This window comes from Ricinus communis, chromosome 2 (assembly GCF_019578655.1).
Source record: "Ricinus communis isolate WT05 ecotype wild-type chromosome 2, ASM1957865v1, whole genome shotgun sequence".
Lineage (NCBI taxonomy): Eukaryota > Viridiplantae > Streptophyta > Magnoliopsida > Malpighiales > Euphorbiaceae > Ricinus > Ricinus communis.
The window spans coordinates 10,567,751-10,590,916 of record NC_063257.1 but is presented as its reverse complement, the minus strand read 5'-3'; the positions used below and the strand labels follow the sequence as shown (position 1 = coordinate 10,590,916).

General features: G+C 34.7%; 3 protein-coding genes across 4 annotated transcripts; all 3 read left to right on the top strand.

Annotated features, from left to right (window-relative positions):
- The first annotated feature begins 1,185 nt into the window (after window positions 1-1,185).
- On the top strand, window positions 1,186-5,502 carry LOC8281378 (probable serine/threonine-protein kinase PIX13). The gene is made up of 6 exons (XM_002521739.4): window positions 1,186-1,774; window positions 1,854-2,224; window positions 3,370-3,505; window positions 3,614-3,753; window positions 4,011-4,134; window positions 4,292-5,502. Exons 1-6 carry the CDS (start codon window positions 1,693-1,695, stop codon window positions 4,618-4,620), a joined length of 1,182 nt encoding a protein of 393 aa, XP_002521785.1. The 5' UTR covers window positions 1,186-1,692; the 3' UTR covers window positions 4,621-5,502.
- Window positions 5,503-6,180: 678 nt separating this feature from the next.
- LOC8281379 (putative disease resistance protein At1g50180) lies at window positions 6,181-9,724 on the top strand. Its single transcript, XM_002521740.4, has 2 exons — window positions 6,181-7,447; window positions 7,874-9,724. The coding sequence occupies exons 1-2, from the start codon at window positions 6,400-6,402 to the stop codon at window positions 9,613-9,615; spliced, it is 2,790 nt and encodes a 929-aa protein (XP_002521786.3). The 5' UTR covers window positions 6,181-6,399; the 3' UTR covers window positions 9,616-9,724.
- Window positions 9,725-10,367: 643 nt separating this feature from the next.
- On the top strand, window positions 10,368-14,389 carry LOC125369346 (carboxymethylenebutenolidase homolog). Of its 2 annotated transcripts, XM_048371367.1 has the most exons (4): window positions 10,368-10,672; window positions 11,700-11,763; window positions 12,455-12,749; window positions 13,597-14,389. In XM_048371367.1, the coding sequence occupies exons 1-4, from the start codon at window positions 10,553-10,555 to the stop codon at window positions 14,123-14,125; spliced, it is 1,008 nt and encodes a 335-aa protein (XP_048227324.1). In that variant the 5' UTR covers window positions 10,368-10,552; the 3' UTR covers window positions 14,126-14,389. The 2 variants fall into 2 exon arrangements, with proteins under 2 accessions (XP_048227324.1, XP_048227325.1); XM_048371368.1 differs by lacking the exon at window positions 11,700-11,763 and having other exon boundaries at window positions 10,371-10,672; window positions 12,466-12,749.
- The last annotated feature ends 8,777 nt before the right edge of the window (window positions 14,390-23,166 follow it).

Genomic DNA, 23,166 nt, shown 5'->3' with positions numbered 1-23,166 from the left:
GTGCTTAAATTACATTAACAGGTTCGTGCTAATCTAGAGCGCAAGAATGAAGCAAATGCTAAACACGCCAACAAAGGAAGAAAATAGGTGATCTTTGAACCCGGAGATTGGGCGTGGATATACATGCGCAAAGAAAGATTCATAAACCAAAGAAAAAGCAAGTTGATGCCAAGGGGAGATGGACCTTTTCCAGTGTTGGAACGCATCAAAAATAATGCTTACAAGATTGACTTGCCTGGTGAGTATGGAGTTAATGCTACATTCAATGTTGCTAATTTATCTCTATTTTTTTATGAAGGTCTTGATTCGAGGATGAATCCTTTCGAGGAGGGAGGGGATGATAAAATTAAGGCTGATCCTTCAACACCAAGCAAGCAACGGATGGATCCATTAAAGTATGAGGGTCCAATCACACGAGCTAGAAGCAAGAGATTCACGGCTGCCTTGTGTTCTTTCATGGTCTACGTGATAGACAAGATGCATTTAAGAAGCAAGGTTAGCGAGTTGGACTTAGAAAATCAAGATTCAACTTTAATTAATTGTATTTCATTCATAGATTAAAGCTCAACGTAAAGACATGAAGATCAGATCTGATTTGTGTTGAATTCAAGTCCAAACGTAAAGCCTAAGTCCAAGGTTGAATATTCAAAGTCAAAGTCCAAGTTAAAATATGAGTTTTCTTTTAACAAGTCCAAGTCAAAATAGGAGTTTTCTTTTACTTCAAGTTTTATTTCTTTAGGAAGTCTTTTATTTAAGAATTCTTTTATAATAGTAACTTTATTTCAGCCGAATAAGTGACTATATTCTAAAGTTTAATTTCGTTATTAAGTGTTTAAAAACACTATAAATAGGTTGTATAGCCAATTCGGCAAAGACATCCTTTGATTGAATAATAAACCTTATTTTTGCTTAAAAAGTTTTTTTTGAGTGTTCTTGAGATTAAAGCTTATTGTTTTGGCTTTAATTTCACTTCTATCTTAATTTAATTCTATTAACTTGTTAGTTTTTAGGATTAATTAAGTTGATCTCGTTCTAGCTATTGATCTTATTTCTTTATAAATAAGGATGATAATTCTACAAATAATTTTTCACAAACCTTGTAAATATATTGATCTTGGCTTTTAATCTTCTCTTACATAGAAGGCACCTTCTATTGAGAGGAGGTCAGAAATTTCAGACAGATGCAAAATCAACAGAGAAAGAGATCTCTCCTTTTCAGTATCTTTGCATCAGAATTGGTTGTTAATGGTTACTTATGGACGTGCCTGTAAAGCATAACTAGTAAAAGGCGAAGCTTTTGCCTTACAGAAGCTTCATGACTGGTTGTGGCTCTGCCTTTAGTAATGAGATTGTGGAATTAGGCCACTGCTTAAGGAATCTAAAATAAATACGTGAACCTAATTAACTGAAGAATAATAATATTGAACTCAAATGTCTTTTAATCCTAAGAAAAGGATTAGATTTAACATCTTTTACTGCAATTTCACTTATGAAAATACTCCGCAGGTGAAGAAATAAATTTGGAGTATATTTTTCTCTTTAGTGGTTGGACAAAGACAGCAATTTATCCAAGTCAAAGTTGACTCCTACCTTGCCTTTTGAGAGGGAAGAGAGGAAACACGACGTCTTCAATGTATCTCTCTCTCTCTCCATTTATCTGTTATAGAAGGAAAGAAAAAGGATACAATAGCAATGGGGATTTGCTGGGGTTCTCCTGTTGATGAGCCAAACCCATATCCACCAAGGCCAACCACCATCTCCCATTTGAGCCAAGGTACACTTCCACAATATTAACATTCTTTAACAGTTTTATATGTTGGCTTAAATTTTTTTTCTTTTTCTTTATTTGGTAGATGCATCTATTGCTATTAGTAACAGCAGTTGGCAAACTGTGGCAAGCACCAATTTCACAACATGGATATCTCAAGTAAGTAGCAGTTTGACCAATCTTGGGGCCAACAACCAATCCTCCAGGGAAATTACTGATGAGGTTCTTTCTCATGGAGGAATTACTGCTGGTGAACACTTGAGAGTTTTCACTTATGCACAATTGAAGGCTGCCACTCGCAATTTCAGAAGTGATATGATTGTGGGTAGGGGAGGTTATGGTAAAGTTTATAAAGGTGGCCTCAAGGAGAAGGTTCCATCTGAGGGAATAAAGAAATTGGTCATTGCTGTCAAAACATTGGATACCAGAAGCAGGCAAGGGTTTAAGGAGTGGCTGGTATTCTTCATATACTGTGTTTCTTTATTATTAAGGTGTTACACTATGATGCTATTCTTGATTGATTAGCCAAAATATTAAATTTATCAATAGAAAACATAGAGCATCTGTAGAGGTTGTTGTTCTGATTTGTTATTAGCTTGTTCCTGATATTTTCAAGGTATACCAAAGATGCTAAGCAATGAGTTCCACTCCATCAGATTCTTATAATGTTAAAGTCATAAGTAGCTTTACATATTACTGAGGATTTAGTTGGTTGCTACAGTGAATTTCGATAAAAAGGAATTCATAATACTTAATCATTTCTTTGGCCGCTTGGCTCCATATCATCTAAAGATTGCTTGATTAGCATATTGTTCTGAGATTTCTTAGAACTAATTCCCAGTTCCTCTTGTTAACATCCTCCTACCGTCTTTCTAGCATGCCTTATGTCAAATTTTTCCTCTTCTACTTTATGGTGGAAAGAAACTCTGCAGCTGATAATTAATAACTCACATTCTGATTTGGTTACTTATGACAGAAACTCATGGAAATCAAACTCAGCAACAAATTGCTGAAAGCTTCATTTATTGATGCATTTGTTATGTCAATGTCTTCCCTGAATAGTTGACCAAGAATTCTACTTTAGATGATAGTGTTGCAGAGATAATGATTTCTATGTGAGGTTATAAGAAAGTGCCTAGTATGTGATGTTGTATACAATACATTAATGTTGAACTTCTTGAAACCACTAATAGAGATAAACCATCAAAACATTAATGGTATCAGAGCTTGATTTTGTCTTGCCCTAGGCCTGGTCTCTGCCTGTACGGCTTTACCTACCTGGCTCCTGGCACGTTTTGCTGGGTGGGGTGTTGTAACGTGGTGTTATCCCACATTAACTGTGGATGAGGATTTGCTTGTGCTGCTGGGCCTCTCCACCTAAGACCAATTGGTTTTCGGTTAGATTCTGACAATTGTGATTACATAGTTCTGCATTCATGATATTCCAAATCTGTAAAATCAATACTATTTTTACCTCTTCCAATGGCAAGGAACTAGTTTTTAATTTTAATATTTCTCTTAAACCTCACTTCCAATTTAATTGAACATTGAGTTTTCATGTGTGGATTATATGCTTTTTCTTTGCCCACATGTTAATGCAGGCTGAGGTGAATATTTTGGGAAGCCTTTCTCACCCTAACCTTGTAAAGTTATTGGGATACTGTTTGGAGGGTGGAAAATTCTTCCTTGTCTATGAATTTGTGCAAAATGGCAGCTTAAATTACCATCTGTTTGGAAGTAAGAGTTAATAACCATTATTTAACATTCCACAGATTGAAATGAGGATTTTCCCACAAGCATAATATTCATATGTTCTTTGTATGACACATTTGTATACTCCTGCAGAAGGTTCACTTCGGCCACTTCCATGGACCGTGAGGTTTAAAATTGCTAAAGGAATGGCTCGGGGACTGGCTTACATGCACACGCTAGATGCACCAATAATTCACAGAGATTTTAAGTCCTCAAATGTACTGCTTGATAAGGTTAAAATCTTATACTCTATATTGCCATCTAGCAAGAATTCTATTGTATATCTGATGATTAAGATATCAACTCTATTCTCTCTCTATTAATGTGCTTTGTCATCTTGTCTTCCTTTCTCTCAATTGACCACATGGTGGTGATGAGAATAAAGACCAAGTAATTGAAGAATATGTACAAATTTGCTTCTTTTTCCTGAAAATTTAACTTACAGATCCATAAAGCATAGGTTTCTTCTAACATTTTGGTTTTACTTCAGTGCTATGATGCAAAAATCTCAGACTTTGGCTTGGCATTTTTGGGCTCTGCAGCTGGTACTTCCAATCTCAAAACAAGTGTATTGGGAACATATGGTTATGCTCCTCCGGAATTCATCGCCTCCGGTAATTTCCTTGCTCTTATGGAATTTGAATTTCTCATGGCCAAATGGTGATTTAGTAAAATGTTTCAACCTTAATTAAATTTGAATCACTTGAAGCCACTTAAGGTGCATCTTCTGTTAAGCTTTTCGATAACTTTGATGCAATGCTGATTGAATAGGTCATTTGTATGTAAAGAGCGACGTCTACAGTTTTGGAGTGGTTTTGGTTGAGATGCTCACAGGCTTACGTGCTACTGACAAACGACGTCCAAAAGCGCAAATAGTACTTGTGAACTGGGTGAAACCATACCTATCAAATAAAAGAAAGCTGAAAAAAGTGATGGATTCACGGTTAGAGGGAAAATATCCTTACAGTGAAGCATCAGAAATAGCTCAGCTTGCTATCAAGTGTCTTCATAATGAGGCTCATTTGCGGCCATCCATGAAAGAAGTTGCTGAGACAATGGAACGGATTGAAGCTTCCCGACATAAAAGGAATAGAGCATAAAATTAATTTTGCCCAGCCTAGTGCTTCTTGACATCTTCACTTACATTTTCTATTTAACAAAAGCAAGATGTTAAGTCGAGCATACAAGAACTTTTCCAGGGAAGGTAACAATACAGTGGATGCAACCCTAATGTCATAATGCAAGTGCTTGAATGGCGTCTTATTTGGCAGGTAATCATGTAATCAGTTTCCCATTATTCAAAATCCAATTTGTCAAGTAATGAGGTACATGTTAGGTTTTATACTTAGCACCAGGTGCAGTTTCACATCCGTATAGTTCCATTGAACTCATAGTAAATTATATTGTCAATACGTTTTTTGGTACTTTAGGAGTTTTCCTTATTTAGGTGAAACATACAAAAAGAAATGTTTTATGTAACCACATAAACTCGGGTGAAAGTTATATATGGTCTGTATGAATAATTCTGTTCATTCGTTAGCGGGTCTGCCTTATTCCTCCTAAATAGATTGTGCCTTGGAGATGAGAACCTAGCAATGCAAACGGATCACTTCCATGGTCGAAGAATGACAATCGTTGGACTTGAGAATACTACTGAATTTCCTACCTGTATGTGATTGTGATACAATAGCGTCTTACTGTCATATACTTTCGGTCCATTACATTGCTGATGCAACTTCCCCAGGATGGTGAACATTTTGTTGTATTGAGATGATTAGGTTAACATTTCTTTCGATAGCAACAAGGAAAGACAAGCTGTTGCTTAATAAGAAAAATATCTATAGCTTGTTTTGATTCAAGAAAGGAAGTAGCTTGACAGGAAGATTGAGATTTCTAATATGTTTAAACAATCAAGCAGTTGCCTCCAAGCCAATATTTCTCCCAGGAACTCTATGAATGGAATGCATATTTGGCGCTGTTAATGCTGCTGTCTTCTGATTTTACTTTTATTGAATGGGAATATGTCTATATGCAAAGATTTTATTTTCTTTTCCTCAAAAGTTTGTTATATACAGCAATAGGGATCAACATGTGTGATTGTCCTCTTACTATTACTGATGAACAAAATATGCTGTGTCAATTAGTCATGCCTAATTCAGGGGAATATAAAGGAAGAAAGAGTGACAATTTAACTAAATGCTCACTCATAACAGGCAGGGAAAATTCGGAATTTCTTCCATTCTGTTTCTCAGAAACATCTCCATTTGTATCTGCACTTAAAATTGAAAAAAAAAAAAAAAGGGTTTTTAAATTGAACTTTTCTTATTATAAATCTCTTTTGCTCTACTGTAAAGCGTGTTGAAATGTTGTGACCTCCACTTTCGTCTTGTTTCCGAGCAAAGATCAACAAAGAGCCTCACTTTTTTTCCTTGCACTTTCATCAAAAGTTCCCAAAAAAGAGGGTGTCAGGATTTGATCAAAAGTTCCAAGAAAAAAAGTGTCAGGATTTGAACTTTTGACCTGTATTTCGAGATGGGCTAAAAAATTTAAATCCTAATTATAATACATATATTCTCCTTTATTTTTTTTCTTTAATGTGAACAAAGTTTGCTATTAATAAAGCCCCATATTTCCACCAATATTGTCATCCAACTCGTACTCGAGCTGGGCTGTCTATTGCTACACGGATTGTGGGCCTCATACTCATGCTTTGTCTTTTATGACTTATGGAGGTTTCCTTCCCTCTTCTGTAGATTATTTTCTGCTATACTTTCTTGACAATTGCAAAGTAGAACTCTCCTCTCATCTACCCTCAAATTTTCAGAATCTAACCAAACTTACAAGAGAGCTTCTCTCCATATCAGAAACAGAAAAGAATTATGGCTGAATCTGTAGTGTCAACAGTAGTGCTAAGACTTACTGACTTGCTCATTCAAGAAGCAACTTTCTTAGATGGAGTGACGGAAGAAGTTCTTGGCATGCAGCTTGAACTGAGACGGATGCAATCATTCTTGAAAGATGCAGATACAAGACAAGATGAAGAAAATATAGAGACTCTGCGCAATTGGGTTGCTGAAATCAGAGAAGCTGCTTATGATGTTGAAGATCTCATTGAAGAGTTTGCTCTCAAAGTTGCTTTGAGGAGTGGAAGATCAGGTGTTGTAAATGTCATCAAGAGATATGCTACTATTGCAAAAGAATCTGTAGAGCTTTACAAGGTTGGTTCTGAGATCCAAAACATTAAAACCAGGATTTCTGATCTGACTAGAAGCTTGGACACTTTTGGGATACAACCTAGAGAAAGCTCAGGTCCTTCTCTACCGGGCGGAAGGCAGAAAAATTTAAGGCGGTCATATTCACATATTGTTGAAGAAGATACAGTTGGCTTAGAAGAAGATGTGGAAATTTTGGTTGAGAAGTTGGTAGCTAGTGAGAAAAATGTTGTTTTCATTTACGGAATGGGCGGCCTCGGAAAGACTACTCTTGCTAAGAAGATTTATCATAATTCTGATGTTAGGCATCACTTTGATGCCTTTGCTTGGGCTTATATATCTCAGCAGTGTCAAATTAGGGATGTCTGGGAAGGAATTTTGTTTAAGTTGATCAATCCATCAAAAGAGCAGAGGGAAGAAATTTCAAGTCTAAGGGATGACGAGCTTGCTAGGAAGCTTTATCATGTCCAACAAGAGAAGAAATGTTTGGTGATCTTGGATGATATTTGGACTGCTGAGACTTGGACTAATCTGCGTCCTGCTTTTCCATATGAAATTGGAAAGTCTGGCAGCAAAATATTGCTCACAACTCGCATCAGAGATGTTACATTGCTTCCGGATCCGACGTGTTTTCGTCACCAACCAAGATACTTAAATGATGAAGAGAGCTGGGAACTGTTCAAACGGAAGGCATTTCTTGCCAGTAATTATCCAGGTATATTTTAGTTTGTAGCCAGTCTTCCACTTTCAGATAAGTTACTGATTTGAGCTTCTAGCTATATTTTCTCTTTTCTTCTATTTGGATGCCTGAATTTTAGAAAATTACCACTGAATTTTCATGAGAGAATACAATTTGAAGCCAAGCCATACTCGAGCAGGGTTGTCATTGACATTAAATAGCCAAGTCTTAGAAGCATTACTCAAGTAATCAAATGTAAAAGCAATACCAAACAAATCATGCTTCAACTTTTCATACATTCTTTCTCTAGGTTCTTTCTTTAATTTGTCATGTATATTAATCTGAAGTTTTTATTGATTATCCCATTACATCAGTCATTTGATTGAACTGTTTTCACTGTTTTCACTGTTTATTCTTGTTATGATAGTAATTAATAATGTCATCAATGTATGCTTATTGCAGACTTTAGAATTAGATCACCGGTGGAAAAGTTGGGAAGGGAAATGGTTGGCAAATGTACAGGTTTGCCATTGGCCATCATTGTGCTTGGAGGACTGCTGGCTAACAAAAAGAACATCCTTGAGTGGGATGCAGTGCGCCGAAGTATTGTTTCACATTTGAGGAGAGGTAAAGGCCATGAACCATGTGTATCTGAGGTTTTAGCTGTAAGTTACCATGAATTACCATATCAGGTGAAACCATGCTTCCTTCACTTGGCTCATTTCCCTGAAGATTATGAGATACCCACAAAGAAACTGATTCGGATGTGGGTTGCTGAGGGACTCATATCATGTGCGCACGATGAGGAAATGGAGGAGGAAACTATGGAAGATCTGGCTCAGAGCTACTTAGATGAGTTGGTTGAAAGGTGTATGGTTGAGGTAGTAAAGAGAGGCTCAACTGGAAGGATTAGAACCTGTCGAATGCATGATCTTATGCGAGGCCTATGCCTGTCAAAAGCAAAGCAGGAAAATTTCCTTGAGATTTTTAATCACTTGCATGTAAATGATCAGTCGGTCTACTCTTTTCCTTCATCTATGCTGAGTGGAGAAAGGTCTATTGGCAGACTTCGTAGGCTTGCTATCTTTTCTGATGGCGACCTTAAAAGATTTGTCCCCTCAAGATTCAGAAGGAATTCTCATCTCAGGTCTCTTTTGTATTTCCATGAAAAAGCATGTCGTGTAGAGAAATGGGGATCAATAAATTCATTGTTTAGTAACTTTCAGCTGCTCAGGGTCTTAGATCTTGATGGAATTCAGGGTCATAACGGAAAATTACCAAAGGGTATTGGAAAGCTGATTCATTTGAGATTCTTGAGCCTGAGAGATACTGATATAGATGAACTGCCATTGGCAATAGGCAACTTGAGGTATTTGCAAACTCTAGACCTTTTGACATGGAATTCTACTGTACGAATCCCAAATGTGATATGCAAGATGCAAAGACTGAGGCATTTATATCTTCCTGAGTCATGCGGTGATGATTCTGATAGATGGCAGTTGGCAAATTTGAGCAACCTGCAGACACTAGTGAACTTTCCTGCAGAAAAATGTGATATAAGAGATCTGTTAAGTTTGACCAATCTCAGGAAACTAGTAATAGATGATCCGAACTTCGGACTGATCTTCAGATCTCCTGGTACTTCATTTAATCATTTGGAGTCTCTATCCTTTGTTAGCAATGAAGATTATACACTAGTTCAAATTATAACAGGCTGTCCTAATCTTTATAAGCTGCATATTGAGGGGCAGATAGAGAAGCTACCCGAGTGCCATCAGTTTTCTTCAAACCTTGCCAAATTAAACCTGCAAGGATCTAAGCTACTGGAAGATCCAATGATGACTCTGGAGAAGCTACCGAACTTAAGAATCCTCCGGTTGCAAATGGATTCATTCCTGGGGACATTGATGGTTTGCTCTGACAAAGGGTTTCCTCAACTGAAGTCCTTGCTCCTTTGTGACTTGCCCAACTTAGAGGACTGGAAGGTGGAAGAAGGAGCCATGTCTAATCTTTGCCATTTAGAGATTTCGAATTGCACATCTATGAAGATGGTTCCTGATGGGCTAAGGTTCATCACTTGCCTTCAGGAAATGGAGATTCGATCGATGCTTAAAGCATTCAAAACCAGACTTGAGGAGGGAGGAGATGATTACTACAAAGTCCAACACGTACCTTCTGTTTTGTTTCAGTATTGTGATTATTAGAATATGAAATTCTCATTGGTAATGAGGTATTAATTACATGTAAAATTCTTATTACATTTATTCAAGAATAATCATATATGATGAATAGATAAATATATATTTTATAATATATATACGGATGAGATAATAATTTTTTTTTTTAGTTTAATTAAAATATCAAATTTGAGATTTAAAATGCAGCTGTATAATCATATTAACTATTTCAATTTAGATAAAATTTTAAATTTAACTTTTTTTTGTTTATTTATAAATAAATAAATAAATAATTAACTAAAGAAATAGAAAAAAAGGAAAGGGGCTTGAATAAAAATTGATAAAAAATATCAGACAACTCTAATTTATTGATAATTATTTTAATTTATTTGTTCTTATTATTTTCCTTTGTATAAAAGAAAGTAATATAAACGTAAATTTGTAATATCATTGATCTTTGAATTCTATTCTTATGAATAATTCACATTTTTCAAAGCTAATTAAGAACAATAAATATCATCATGCATCTCTACATTCAATCAAAGTTCATATTATTGCATTTTCTTTTTAAATACAAGTTTTACTATTTTACACTTTTATATATTATGTATAATATAAACAAATACTAATATTCTATATAAATGTAAATGTAGTATTTTTTTAATTGATTTTAGAAAAGAAAAATCCTTAACTCAAAACCCCTGATAAAATTCTTGTTAAATAAGAATATTAATAATAATAATAATCATGCTCAAATTATTTATTTGTTTATTTATTTCTGAGGCCTGGAAGAAATGTCCAAAAATTAAGAGGAAGATATTTTGATGATGGTGATGAGGCCTGCAGAGCACTGCAAACCGACCTCTGTTTCTGTTTCTACCTTTGTTTTGCCACTACTAACTAAATTCTTACTTCCCATATCTAATAAACTAATTTCAGACAGGAAAATAACAATAAAAGTGGTATGGGTTCAATAAGCGGTTCTTTTACTACCACCACCACCACAAGGCCCGTCTCATCTCTTCACCGCCGTGGTCTTCACTTCGTTTCAACGTCTTCTTTTACTCCTCAGCTTCCTTCTTCTGTACGTTCATTGTCTTTTTTTAAATTCAGTTTTGGGTTTGATTCTTTCTTTATGCTGTTAGTTAGATTTTAGTGCTTGAAAATTGGACCCATTTTGAGCTTAATCTTTAATATAATTATATAGGCATAATTTTTCTTGGCTATTTATTTGATTTCTGAATCTGGAATGGAACCCTTCAATTTAAACCCACTTCTAAAAACATTAGAGTTCAGATTGTTTTAAAACATAGGTGCAATCTTAGCACACTCCTATTGATAAAATAGAAATGAAAATGCAAATTTTAAGGCTTTCTTCTTATGAGTTCATGAAATAGACATTATTAGTTTGTTTCTGTAATTGGGTATTGCGTAGGACAGTCAAATGATTTAGGTGATGGCTTTCGAGAATAGAGTGATGCTGTGGTATGCACTAAGCACTTAGATTATTTGTTGATAATGCAAAGAACTAAAGTGTAGATTTTCGTACGTTTAATGATCATAAAAAGAACTAAAGATACCTCAAACGGTACAGAAAACCAATTGAAAATGAAACGGTAACACAGAATAGGTAGAGGAGCATTCGCCTAGAGATGCTCTAATGGAGGAAAGGAATTAAAGAAGGCTTAATGGTTGAGAGGAATTACTGCCTACTAGATGGAACATACATGGAAAAACATCAAGTATCTCAAGCCATGAAATTAGAAGTGCTATGCTAAAAATAGAGAAAGAATCAACATTATCAGTTGATTGACCTTCTAATATTCTAGGTCAAAGTTGACTTCTATGGCTCCACATGATTTCCATAGGGAAGACTTCAATTGCATCATGAGAGAGGTTTAATATTTGCTTTTGTTTAGAACTAAGAGCTGCAAATTTAGAAGGTCAGAGCCTCTATTTGATCCTCAAAATGTAGAGACACACAAGTATCGTCAGTGAATGAAGTCACATATAGCATTCCATTCATTCACTACCAACGATGATTTTTGTGAATGATGCAAATTTACAATTCTGCTATTAAACCTTATAATTATTCTTAAATATTTCTGTAGAGTCTGAAGTTACCTTATAAGCCACTCAAAGCTACTGGATGTGCAAGGTGCCTCAGCATTTTAAGTTTGTATCTCGATGAGCTCTCCTGATATAAGGATTGCCTAATCATGCAAATCTCTGTGTCATTTGTTGAATCTACTGCTCCCCTTCTTCACACTATAAGAACACAATAGAACTCCAAGACTAACCTACTTGTCGATTTATTTTAGTAAGAAACTGGTGACCATGTTATTTGGGTGGACTAGAGTGTGCTTGAAGCATTTACTCTCTTTTAGGTTCCCACCAACTTGCGATGTGCGTTATTGGCTGCTGTAAACCTAAAAGTTTAATGGATCATGAAATAACATTTTCACTAATCTACCATTTGCTGTTGTTTTCAAAAGCTTTTGTGAATCCATATTGATTTCTTTTCCCACAATTGCATTTTGAAATTACTTAGATACACCAAGTTTGAAATCCAATTATATCTAAAGTTAATGGCAGTGTAATGTACAATTTTCTCTTCTTTATGTGGAGCAATTATTCTTTCATTGATATATAAATAGTGATTTTACTGATTGTATTTCGTTGGTCATTGTTTTACATTTTTGCTATGGTATGGTAAACTTGTAACTTCCGGTAGCAGTTTAGATGATTTTACTTACTGAAATTTTCGGAACTTTTCATATTTGAGCTATTACAAAATATTGGTAAGTGCTACCAATGACGTAGTCTTCTTGTTGGAAGTATGCAAATTTTGACTGTAAAGCTTCAGTGTATGTACAGAGAAAATACAATTTGGGTCCCCAGAGATCATCTACAGAGAATGTTGCCCGTCAGGTTTTTTGTAATCTGTTGAAAGTTGAGGATGACATAAATGATGAGGCATGTGAATTGGTCAACGGAGTGGAACTGTCTTTGGGGGAAGGTGTTGATACCATCAGTGCTTATCTCTTCACGGCGGTGAAAAATAATAATGGAACTGGCGTACTTCTTTTGTCTGATATTTTTGGGTTTGAAGACTCATCTACGAGAGACTTTGCATATCGTCTTGCCTGCAATGGTTACAAGTATGTTTACTTGATTGATTAATGGATGGAGATCTATATTCTCCGGCCATGCTTCTAACACTTTTTTTATGCTTCCCTATGTTTAACACAGATTCTCAGTATGCTAGTTATGGCAGCTTTACCCAGAAATTTTAAAAATGAAGAATACTTGTTTCATTTGCTTCAGTTGTGTTTAAGATTTTCCAACAACTAGGAAACTCGATTGGGATGAGTACATTAACAAATTCATTATGTACGAGTACAACACTGTTTTGGAGGAATGGAAATAAAAATGCTTAACAGAAATTTGACAGAGCAGGAAAAGAAAAAAAACAAAAGGGTGAGAGAAAATAATAATGTCACAATGAGGCTGAGAAACTGTACTCAAAGTAAATTGAAATCCTGTGAAAGTAATGCCACATGGGTGAAAGGAAAATATAACCAAGTAGAGAAGTAATACCTCTTTTCCTTTCTTTTTTATCTTTCTTTGCTTGCTTGGTTAAATTTGCATTTTCAACTTAGTATCATGTTAGAATCTTTTTGCTTTTTTCTTTTAGATTAATTTTGTATTTATTGTTTGTTTGCCATTATTCAGGCCGTTCTCAGCGCTCATATATAGTGAAGTACCACTAAAATCTCAGTTTTGAATCTTTCTTATCTGTTTGATCTCTTGTATTACAGTTTGTATTTTTCCCTGTTGGTTGATTAATTTGATTATTTCAGGGTAGTGTAAGAGTTGATACATCTTATATGTTTTCTAGTTAGTTGAGGCTCTAGATATATTAGTATTACTGTAATCCTGATGCTTATAGTTGTAGCTGCCTCTCAAATCCTGCATAATATTTTACTTGTATTGAATAAACTGCAGTGTTCTAGTTCCTGACTTATTTTGCGGAGATCCATGGACAAAAGACCGGCCAAAGGCTATGCTTGAACAGTGGATAGCAAAACAAGAACCCCAGAGAGTTGCAAAGGACATTGCAACAGCAGCAAAATGGATGGCAGATGAATTTTTAGCTGCAGGGATTTCAAAGAAGCTTGGCATAATTGGGTTTTGCTTTGGTGGAGGCAGAGTAATAGAGGTGCTATCTAGAGATCAAGGTGCTTGTTTTGGGATTGGGGTTTCTTTTTATGGGACAAGGATGGATCCATCTCTGGCTTCTGAGATAAAGGTTCCAGTATTGTTTATTTCAGGGAACAGTGATCCACTTTGCTCTGTCAATGTCTTGAAAGATATTGAGAAGGACATTGGTCAGAGGTCAAGGGTAGTTATTTTCCAGGGAAGAGGCCATGGCTTTGCGCACCGTCCTAACTCCCCTGAAGAAGATAAAGATGCTGAGCAGGCTTTTGTAATTATGAGAAATTGGCTGTATGATGGTTTGGTCTTAGAAAACTGAATGCAAGCTCACAAAGCTGTTTATTATTATTATTATTATTTGGTGTTCTTGTGAGCTGCTGTATCCACTGCAGACAAAGAAGGCGACATTCTTAGGTACTCCTCAGTGTTCCATCATTTCCTGCTTGATGCTTCTGATGTCTTCTCTGAGTCGGAGAGTTTGGCGGGCTGCAGAAGTGCAGCCTTGTAGAGTTCTATGGATTCTAGCTGTAAATTCTTTTATGTTGTGTTCATTTAGAACAATAAAAGGCATCAGATTCGTTAATTTTGTGAAGCTATTAGTTAGTGTCAATTTATATCAAGTGCAAACTGGTAATTTGATTTTACAGGAAGACATTTTCTATTAAGATTTACTTAATATCTCATCATCCATGGAAGATGTTATCTTTCTTTAATTGAGTTTATGAACATGTTGAATCACAATAAAAAAAAAATTCATTATTTTGGTGGCAAGAGGAAGATGCCAACAGATATATAGAGAAGTTTGATGTTTTCTAAATTCCCCGCACCATTAGTAAAAGGAATATATTAAAAATTGAATAGATTTAATTAAGGCGGAAGTTAAATGAATGAGAAAATATTTTTTTTTTGAAGTGCAATTTGAGATTTAATTTGGACGCTTAATTGTACTTGAGATTGAAATCTTTATTCTAAACTTTGAAATTTAATTAAATATAATAGTAATACGGACTGCAGCGCTGGAACTAAACATTTAGATAAAATCAAAAAATTTAAAATTATAAAAAGTGTAGGGCTAAATTAATAGAATTAAATTAATATCTAACTAATACTAAAATGACTAGAACTAATCACTTAATTGATTGGAATTTATTATTATAAATTATTAATATTTGATAAATTATTGATATTTCCTTTTTTAATTACGCGAAATCTCTAATATAATGCAATTAGATACAATTTGCAAAGCTGATTGGACCCGGTCATTTAGAGTAAAAATGAATTCTACTTGGGATGAGGTCTCGAAGGAAGCCTATCATGAATCCGAAGTACCAAGACTTGGAATGCATGTGAGGTGGCCAATGTGAAAAACGTGTCTGTTTATCACTACTTATAACACGTAGCATATTTTTGGTAAACAAAAGGAAAATGGTTCAATAGGTCCCTAAGCTTTACAAATAGAATTAAATAGGTCTATTTTTAACTTTTTTTTATCATTTTAATTTAAAATTTTAATATTTTAACTCAATTTACTTTTCTCTTTTAAAATAAAAAAAGATTAAAAGTAAAATAAAAATAATTAATATTCATTAGAAATTTATGATTTTTAGTGTTAATATTAATAAATAATTATTTGTTTATTAAATTTAATTTAAAACTTATTTTTAATTAATTTTTATTAAATTCATTTTCTTAATACATAGAGTGCAAATTACTCTTCTATTAGAAAAGATAAAATTTCGATTAAAATAGTCTAAAAATATCAAAGTAGCATATTTGACCCCGATTGTAAAATTTAGGAGCTTATTTGAACTTTATTTTTAAATAAAAATCTTATTTTGAGTTATGTTATTTTAAAATGTTCATCAGTATGATCTTGCATGTCCATTTTTGTATGTTTATTAGTATTTTATTAAATGTTTATTATCATTTCTTTTGTACATGTGATGCACATTAGAAATTTTTTATTAGACTAGATAGATAATAATTTTTTCATTTACTAAAATATTTATTTTCTATATATATAATGTCTATTAAATATAATATCCTATAATAATTAATTCTCTTTGTATTTAAATACTTATTATTTGTCAACTTAGTATTCATTATAGTTAATATTTATATTCATTTTATTTCATGTTTATTCATTAGTGTTAATATTAATGTTTATTATCTAAAACTGCAATGTTCATTATTTGTATATATATAATTCAATATTTTTAAATGAAAATATTGATTATTTATGAAAGTTTTTATTATTTTTGTGATGCATATTAGAAAATTTTATGATTAATCTAAACATTCATCACTTTTAGGCATAATATTCATTAGTTTATTATTAGATATTTATCATTAATGAAATCATATTCATTAATTCATTCAAATAAGCATATATAACATAGACATAACGTAAATTGTCCTTATACAGTTAGTAAACACAATATGCTAATACAATATACTTTTCATTTTTAACGAAGGGGCCTAATTGTTAATGGAATTAAATAATATAAGTATCATAATGTATTTTTCAATCTAGAGGAGTCGAGTCATGTATTTCAATAAATCTCAGGGAGGTCATAGTATTTTACCCTATTAGTAATTGTGCAATTTCATCATGCTGATTTGAATGCCATTCTTTTTTTAGATCGGTTATTCTATGACTGAGTATTTATCTATCTCGATATTTGTATTGCTGGTGGCTGATCGATCTCGATGGTCTAATTAGTAGCTGTAAGAGCCTTACAAGTGTTTGAGCTAGTATACTCTCATAGTGCTTTTTTATCTCGTCCACTTGCCAATTGTACAAGGTGACAATGTCTTATGGAGTTGGTTGCCAAGGACTTTGGAAAAAGTCCCAAAGGTCAGTTTTATGAAATTGTCGGAGTGGACCGATCGCAACAAGTAGTAAAGAATGAATATAAGTATCGTTCCCACGAGGAGATTGATATTAAGTACTAGTCCTGATTATATTTCCACAATCTAACAAGATCTAATAATTGTAATTGAATAAATAACTAACAAGAAAAGATAACTTAAAACTAGAATAATTTCTTTTAAGAATCTGATTATTAAAAACTAGTGCTCGGATTTGCTTTACTAACTATTTCTCGGATTACAAAATTTTTTTACAATTCAAATCATTAACTCAATCAAGAGTAAATCACTCAAATTGCTAAAAGTCTCTTTTGAGCTCATTTAAGAATACCAAAGTCAATTACAACCTGTTTTCATGGTCACGTCAATTAATTAGGGTTCATTAACTTCCTTAGCAATTTATTACTCCCTGAAAGATTCATCTACTTTTGTGATCAAGGTTCCTAAGTTTTACAAGTCTATGAGCTGAAAAATCATCCAACTTTCATTGTCTCTAATTTACCTAACAAATATGTATTTAATCAGGCTTAAAATCAAATATAAGAATAATTAAAAGCAACTCATAAAATTGACTAAAAATTAATTCAATTAAAGGAAATTAAGATCCAAACAAGTAATAGACTAGCTATGCAAATCCAAACCATAAGAAAAGTTTAGTGTCACATAATTGAGGCAATAAATAAAGAAAGCGAAGAAGAAAAATAAATAATTAATTCAAACTCTTGAATTTTGCATAAATCTTCTTAATCTCCTTGAATGTGTCTTCAAAAATTTTATCTCTATGATGGTGATTATTAAAAATAGCTATTTTATCCCCCCTTTTATATTTAAGACTCAAAAAGCCCTATTTTGCCCTAAATTTTTAAGTTTCATTTGAAAAAAAACTCTCCTTTATTCGACACGGCTTCAAACATGGCCATGTCACTTCCTTCACTTTATAGCACCGCTTCAAACACGGCCATGTCACGTCCTTCACTTTATGGCACGGCTTGGCACATGCCCATGTGTAATCCTATGCTAAGCTTTCATGATTTTTTTCGATTCGAGCAGAAACGGTCACGATTCCAAGTACGCTCGTGTGTACCCGTGTGTCATACTCTTCAGAATTTAGAGGTAGATACGACTTCTAGCATGACCGTATGACAAGCCATGCTTCTCGATTCTTCTTCCAGCATGCAATATGGGCACAAGCACGCCCATGTGTAGTCATGACATAGCTTTCCTTGATCATTTAGGATTCCTTTTTAATATTTCCTAAAAAAGGAAAAAAATTTATTAAAATTAAATATAAATACTTAAATTAACCTTAAGTAAATAGAATACTAAAATAAAAGTACAACTTAAATAAAACTCCTAAGTAAATCTACATTCTTCCTAATTAATACTAACTATTTATTCAAAATTCATTAAAACTTAACTCAAAGACATGCGTAAAATTATACAAAAAAAGTTCCCCGACACTAGAGCTCTACTTGTCCTTAAGCAAAAACCAAATTTAGAAATTTAAAAACTAGCTCAATTACAACCAAGTTACAATGCCTAAGTAATGCAAGTTAACAATACCGAGATTAAGAAATATTTATTAAAGAAAGTAATTGGACAAAAGTACATTATATATGAATAACTTACTAATAACAACTTAAGCATTTAACTCTTTAAAATCTAATGAAGAAAACTTTAGAAGAAGAATATCGAAGATTATAATTCCTTTAGAAAAAAAAATTAATTGCGAATGCATTTTATGCTCCATTTTTACCATGTCTTTTCTTTAATTGCTTGATGAGTGCGTTTTGCACTCCATCTCATCCTTTTTATCTCTCAAAATTTTTCACTTTTAGTAATTCTTTGCATTTTGCACTCGTACTCTAATTAGAGCATTGTAGTAGATTTAGAGCATAAAAATTTGACTTTTAAGTTTTCCACTTATTAATAAGAAAAGATATATTTTTATAATTGTAAGGAATTAAAATAAGATGCATTCTCTCCCAAGACCAAGCTCAAATTCAATCTCCTAGCTAAGCTTAAATCATAGAAACTAAATTATTCATACATGAAGTCCATATTAAACTATTTTAATTAATAATGCATTCAGTAGTTCGATAATTGAATCAAAAAGCACACTTATATATCATTGCTCTCTAATCATAATTGAGCTTTAAATTTCGCATATACAAAGGTTTTAAAGACAAACTGTAACACCCGGAATTTTTATATATTTAATAATGAGTTTTTATTTAAATTAATTTTAGCTTCATTATTATTGGGTTTAATTTGAAATGATTTAATGAAAAATTTAATATTGATAAAATAAATGAGTTATTTTCTATACCCAATTAGTTTGAAATTTTAAGAAATTATTCAAGTAAATTATTTGAGAAATGATTATATTTTGGTTATTCAAAATTTTCCCAAATGCATATTTATATAAGTAAAATTATATATTGAAAAATTTTGGAAGAAATTATAAAGGATGTTTTTATAAAAGAATTTTGGGAAAATTGGTATTATAATTGATTAGTAGTATTAAATTTTAAGTTGGAAATTGATTATTTAATTTAATTGTGTGTTAGGACTAAATTGGAAATTTATTTTGGAATAAGGATTGAAAGTATAATGTTATTTTTATGGGGTTAAATTGGAATTTTGATGGATGGAATTGTAAGTAATTAAGAAAGTTGAGGGACTAAATTGTAATAAGAAAAAGTTCGGGGGCCTAATGTCGATATTGAAAGGAAAGAAAATCGGGAAGAAGAGAGGAAGAGAGAGAGAGAGAGAGAGAGGGCGTCGCAGAGAGGGACGCAGCGTCGGTGGCGAGCTCGGGCGCGGCTCCGGCGTGAGGCGGAATCACGCGACGTGTGGCGGCCGGCTCTCGAAGGCCGTTCGGCCTTCCGATCTCGGTGGCGATCAGCTCCCCTTGGAGAGAGCTTCCTTTTGGCGGCGGCCAGTTTTAGTGGCCGGAGGAGAGTTCGCGAAGTGGTGGCGGCCGTGTTTTCTGGTTTTTTCGGCGAGCTCCGGCGGAGGATGGACGATCGGAGGACGTATCCCGACTCTCCTCAGCTCAAGCTTCGAAATGGCACCGGTTTGGTGGCGATCGGGCTCCGTTTGCAAATCGACGGCCGTGATCATCCGCAAATTTCTTCGGATGATCGGGTGTCAGATCAAAAAATCGGAAGCAAGGATCGTCATCAGCGCGTCGTTGTGAGTCCGATGGTGTGTCCAGATCGTCGATCGGACTCCGGCAGTCGGAGGCGAGTCGACTGAGCGTCTCGGTAATTTTCTCTGGCCGTTGATCTTGGAAATCTTTTGATTTTAAATTTGTGTTTATTGGATTATATTGAGTATTTGATGATATTTGTGAGTCAAAAATAATTGTCTGTCAATTTGCCTGCCTCGTATTTATTGTTGTGTGGCGGAGTCGGGAAATAGTGAAGTTTGGGGACCCGACTCCCGTTGTTTAAATTGTTGGATATTTGAAGTGTTCTTCTGGCAGGTCCTGGACCCATTTTTACGGGGGGTAATGTTCGTGTTGTTGGGGAGGTTCTGCCGGATTTTCGGTAGAATTCTCCTGAGTCGAGATTCTTAGACAGTCAGTCCTAGTAGTGTAGACCTAGGATTAATGACCGATTGTTTCAGCGTTTTAATAAATTATTTTTCGTGACTAGATTGTCCGTTTGTTCGGCTCGCTCCAACCTAGGCACCGGAGCAGAGCTAGGAGGTCGCCCAATCCTGTGAGTTAAAGTCATTTAATCATTGCACTATTGCTAAGTCTGATTTAATATGCTATTTTGAAAGTTTATGCATAATATGGTTATTAGTATCATAGCGTAAATAATTTCAACTGGACTATTAATTATTGAAAATAATATAAATATTATTATTAGTAACGTTATAATAATACATATATTATTATTTTATCGACACGAATTGCACGTTGCCTTATCCTAAATTTTTAATCTTTATTTCGATATGTGTTGAATGATTTCATTAAACAATGATATTTATTAAATGTGATGATTGCGTTTTGGGAAATGTGGCTTTCGTAGAACATGCCACCTGGTGGGTTGCATCAGGACCGCTTGCGCACCGGTAGTGATCATGGACATAAGGTTATTATGGATTTGTTTGCCCTGATCGAGCATTGCTCTGCAGGGCCGAGTTCGATTGATTGGGAGTTAAGGTCCCGATCGGCGATGCTCTCGGCCGGCTTATTTGGAATTCAAGTGTTCAGGGTGGAGGTAAGGACCCTGATCGAGCTTGCTCTCTGGGCGCCAGACCTGTTGGATTAAGAGAGGTGAAAGGCTATTAGAATTTGGGGTTAGGGTTTTACTGAGCCACTCGTCCCGTAAAAGTAAATATATATTTTTATTTATTTATTTATTATGGTATGATTATAATGTGGATTGTATTTACGTGCATGGTTTGATATACTAATTTGAATAATCTATGTTTTCTGAGAAGAAGCAATAGTCTCTAGATTATTTGATTTTAACTTACTCTCGAGACTGACAGTCTCATTTTTACTGTTTTTTCAGATTCGTGACTGTTAGTCCTCTCGCGACTCTTATTCAGTAACCCGACTCCTACATCATCGGGTGATGTATTTGATTTGGTATGTTAAGTTATAAAATCTTAGATTCTCCGCAGTAATAATAGTAGATGTATCAGTTGTAAATTTTCTGAGTTTCAGGTCTCGCCTAGTTTTTCTGGCAGACCGAAGTATTTATGTAGAATGTAGCTGTTAAGATAAATTGTGGCTTTAATAATATTAATTTGAGATGAGATTTGTTTAAGTCAGTGAGTGTCAGGCTTACTACGGGTTTCGGTGGCCTAACGCCTACCCATTCCCTAGTGCCGGTCACGGGCCCACGGGTGGGGTCATGACAAAGTTGGTATCAGAGCTTAGGTTTAGATTTCCTTCGACCTAAGTTAAGATTTTTCTTGGTACTGCGGAGTTAGGATCAAGTTTGTCTTGTTGCTTTCATTGACTCTAGTGTCTCAGCCTTCACTGTTAGAGAGTTTGTCATTCCCTTTCTTGTGAGCTTGTCCTGGATGCTGTGCTGAGAATGAGCTTTGTAGCGATGGGAAGATCTGAAGCGTGATAGACTCGTGCTGTTTCTTCAAGTGATTAGTGCAGTCCGCCTTTAGAAGCTTTGATTGTTGTTTCGATGGTGGGCACCGCAGTCAGTTTTAGTGTAGAGCGTGGTTGCAGTCGTGTCATGGACTGCCTCGTCATCGCATCAGGCATCGTCTTATTGAGTAGCGCCGAAGGTAGTGCCTGGGAAGTCGAGTGGATGTCGGCTGTTATGGTTGAGTTGGTGATTGTAAGAAGCTTAAGAAAGGTGGCAGGAGTGTTTTCGGATGCTCAGAATCCAGAGAAACTTAAGCGAACATTATTTATTTTTCTAAGTAGAACAAGTGTTTTAAAATACAATGTTGCGCCCAGTCCTGTAAGAATGCATTATGACATTTCACTGTTAAGCATGCATAAATTCATTTTAGGACATGCATCATACATCGTGCATTGCAACCCTTGGTGATAGGGGCATCATCACCCTGGCGCGCGATATTGTAAAATTTTATATAAAGAAATGGCTAAGGGTTTTACGATTTTATAAAAGTATTTTTCCAAGATAATAAAGCTTTTATCAGTGATGATTATAAAGTAAATAAATAAGTAAATTTTTCAAAGTAAATAGTGTTAGCTTGAGAATTCTCTGGATGACGAGCTGAGTTGCTGTGAGAATGAATCTGTGGCGTAGTAGGCCCCATGTTAGATAATAAAGGACGCTTTTGGATGTTATGTCGTTGATGATGTAATGTGGATGTTAAGAATTTTCTGCGTGTGTAAGGGCATGTCATTTGGAAGGAAGTTGGCGAGTAGATTGTAGGCAAGACTAGAGTTGGTCCAGGTCTATAAAAGGAGGTTCTTTTTCTCATGACGGTGAAGGCGAAGGTTTGTGCGAACCCGAGTGGGGGCACGTGGAGATTGGTTTTAGAGAGTATGTATTCATAAGGTGACTTTTATGTCATAAGTGATGTAGCTCGGTAAGAAAATAAGGTTATGGAGACCCTTGGTTTTGTCGGCAGGTTGGTGAGGTGGCATGTAAGTTGGACTTGCCGCCAAGTATTAGTAATGTTCTTTGAGGTCAAATCCAGTTGTTTGTAAGTCTGAGTTGAGGAAGAGTACTTGCGATCTTTTGCTCGTGTTGAACCCTTAGTGTGTGGAAGCAAGTGAAGATTTGGTTTCCGAGGAGTAGTAAGTGAGGATCGCGGATTTTCAGGTTCGCCAGTTTTGTTTAAGGGTTTTGTCGATGAGTCTTGTGATTAAGTTTAGTTTCTGCCAAGGAAAAGTTCTCGAGAAGCCGAGTGGAGATGAGAGGTTCCTAATTAGTTTCAGTCTTAGAGTGTAGCCCCTTTCTTTTAAAAATTCGAGGACGAATTTTTTTTAAGGGGGGGAGAATGTAACACCCAAAATTTTTATATATTTAA

What these genes read in the sequence shown, in the direction of transcription:
- LOC125369346 (XM_048371367.1), top strand. Translation starts at nt 10,553, where the DNA reads ATGGGTTCAATAAGCGGTTCTTTTACTACCACCACCACCACAAGGCCC. An exon ending in AAGGTGCCTCAGCATTTTAA is followed by an intron (nt 11,764 to 12,454) that starts GTTTGTATCTCG and finishes GTAAAGCTTCAG; the next exon opens with TGTATGTACAGAGAAAATAC. An exon ending in CTTGCCTGCAATGGTTACAA is followed by an intron (nt 12,750 to 13,596) that starts GTATGTTTACTT and finishes AATAAACTGCAG; the next exon opens with TGTTCTAGTTCCTGACTTAT.
- LOC8281378 (XM_002521739.4), top strand. Translation starts at nt 1,693, where the DNA reads ATGGGGATTTGCTGGGGTTCTCCTGTTGATGAGCCAAACCCATATCCA. An exon ending in AAATTACCATCTGTTTGGAA is followed by an intron (nt 3,506 to 3,613) that starts GTAAGAGTTAAT and finishes ATACTCCTGCAG; the next exon opens with AAGGTTCACTTCGGCCACTT. An exon ending in CAAATGTACTGCTTGATAAG is followed by an intron (nt 3,754 to 4,010) that starts GTTAAAATCTTA and finishes GTTTTACTTCAG; the next exon opens with TGCTATGATGCAAAAATCTC.
- LOC8281379 (XM_002521740.4), top strand. Translation starts at nt 6,400, where the DNA reads ATGGCTGAATCTGTAGTGTCAACAGTAGTGCTAAGACTTACTGACTTG. An exon ending in TCTTGCCAGTAATTATCCAG is followed by an intron (nt 7,448 to 7,873) that starts GTATATTTTAGT and finishes TGCTTATTGCAG; the next exon opens with ACTTTAGAATTAGATCACCG.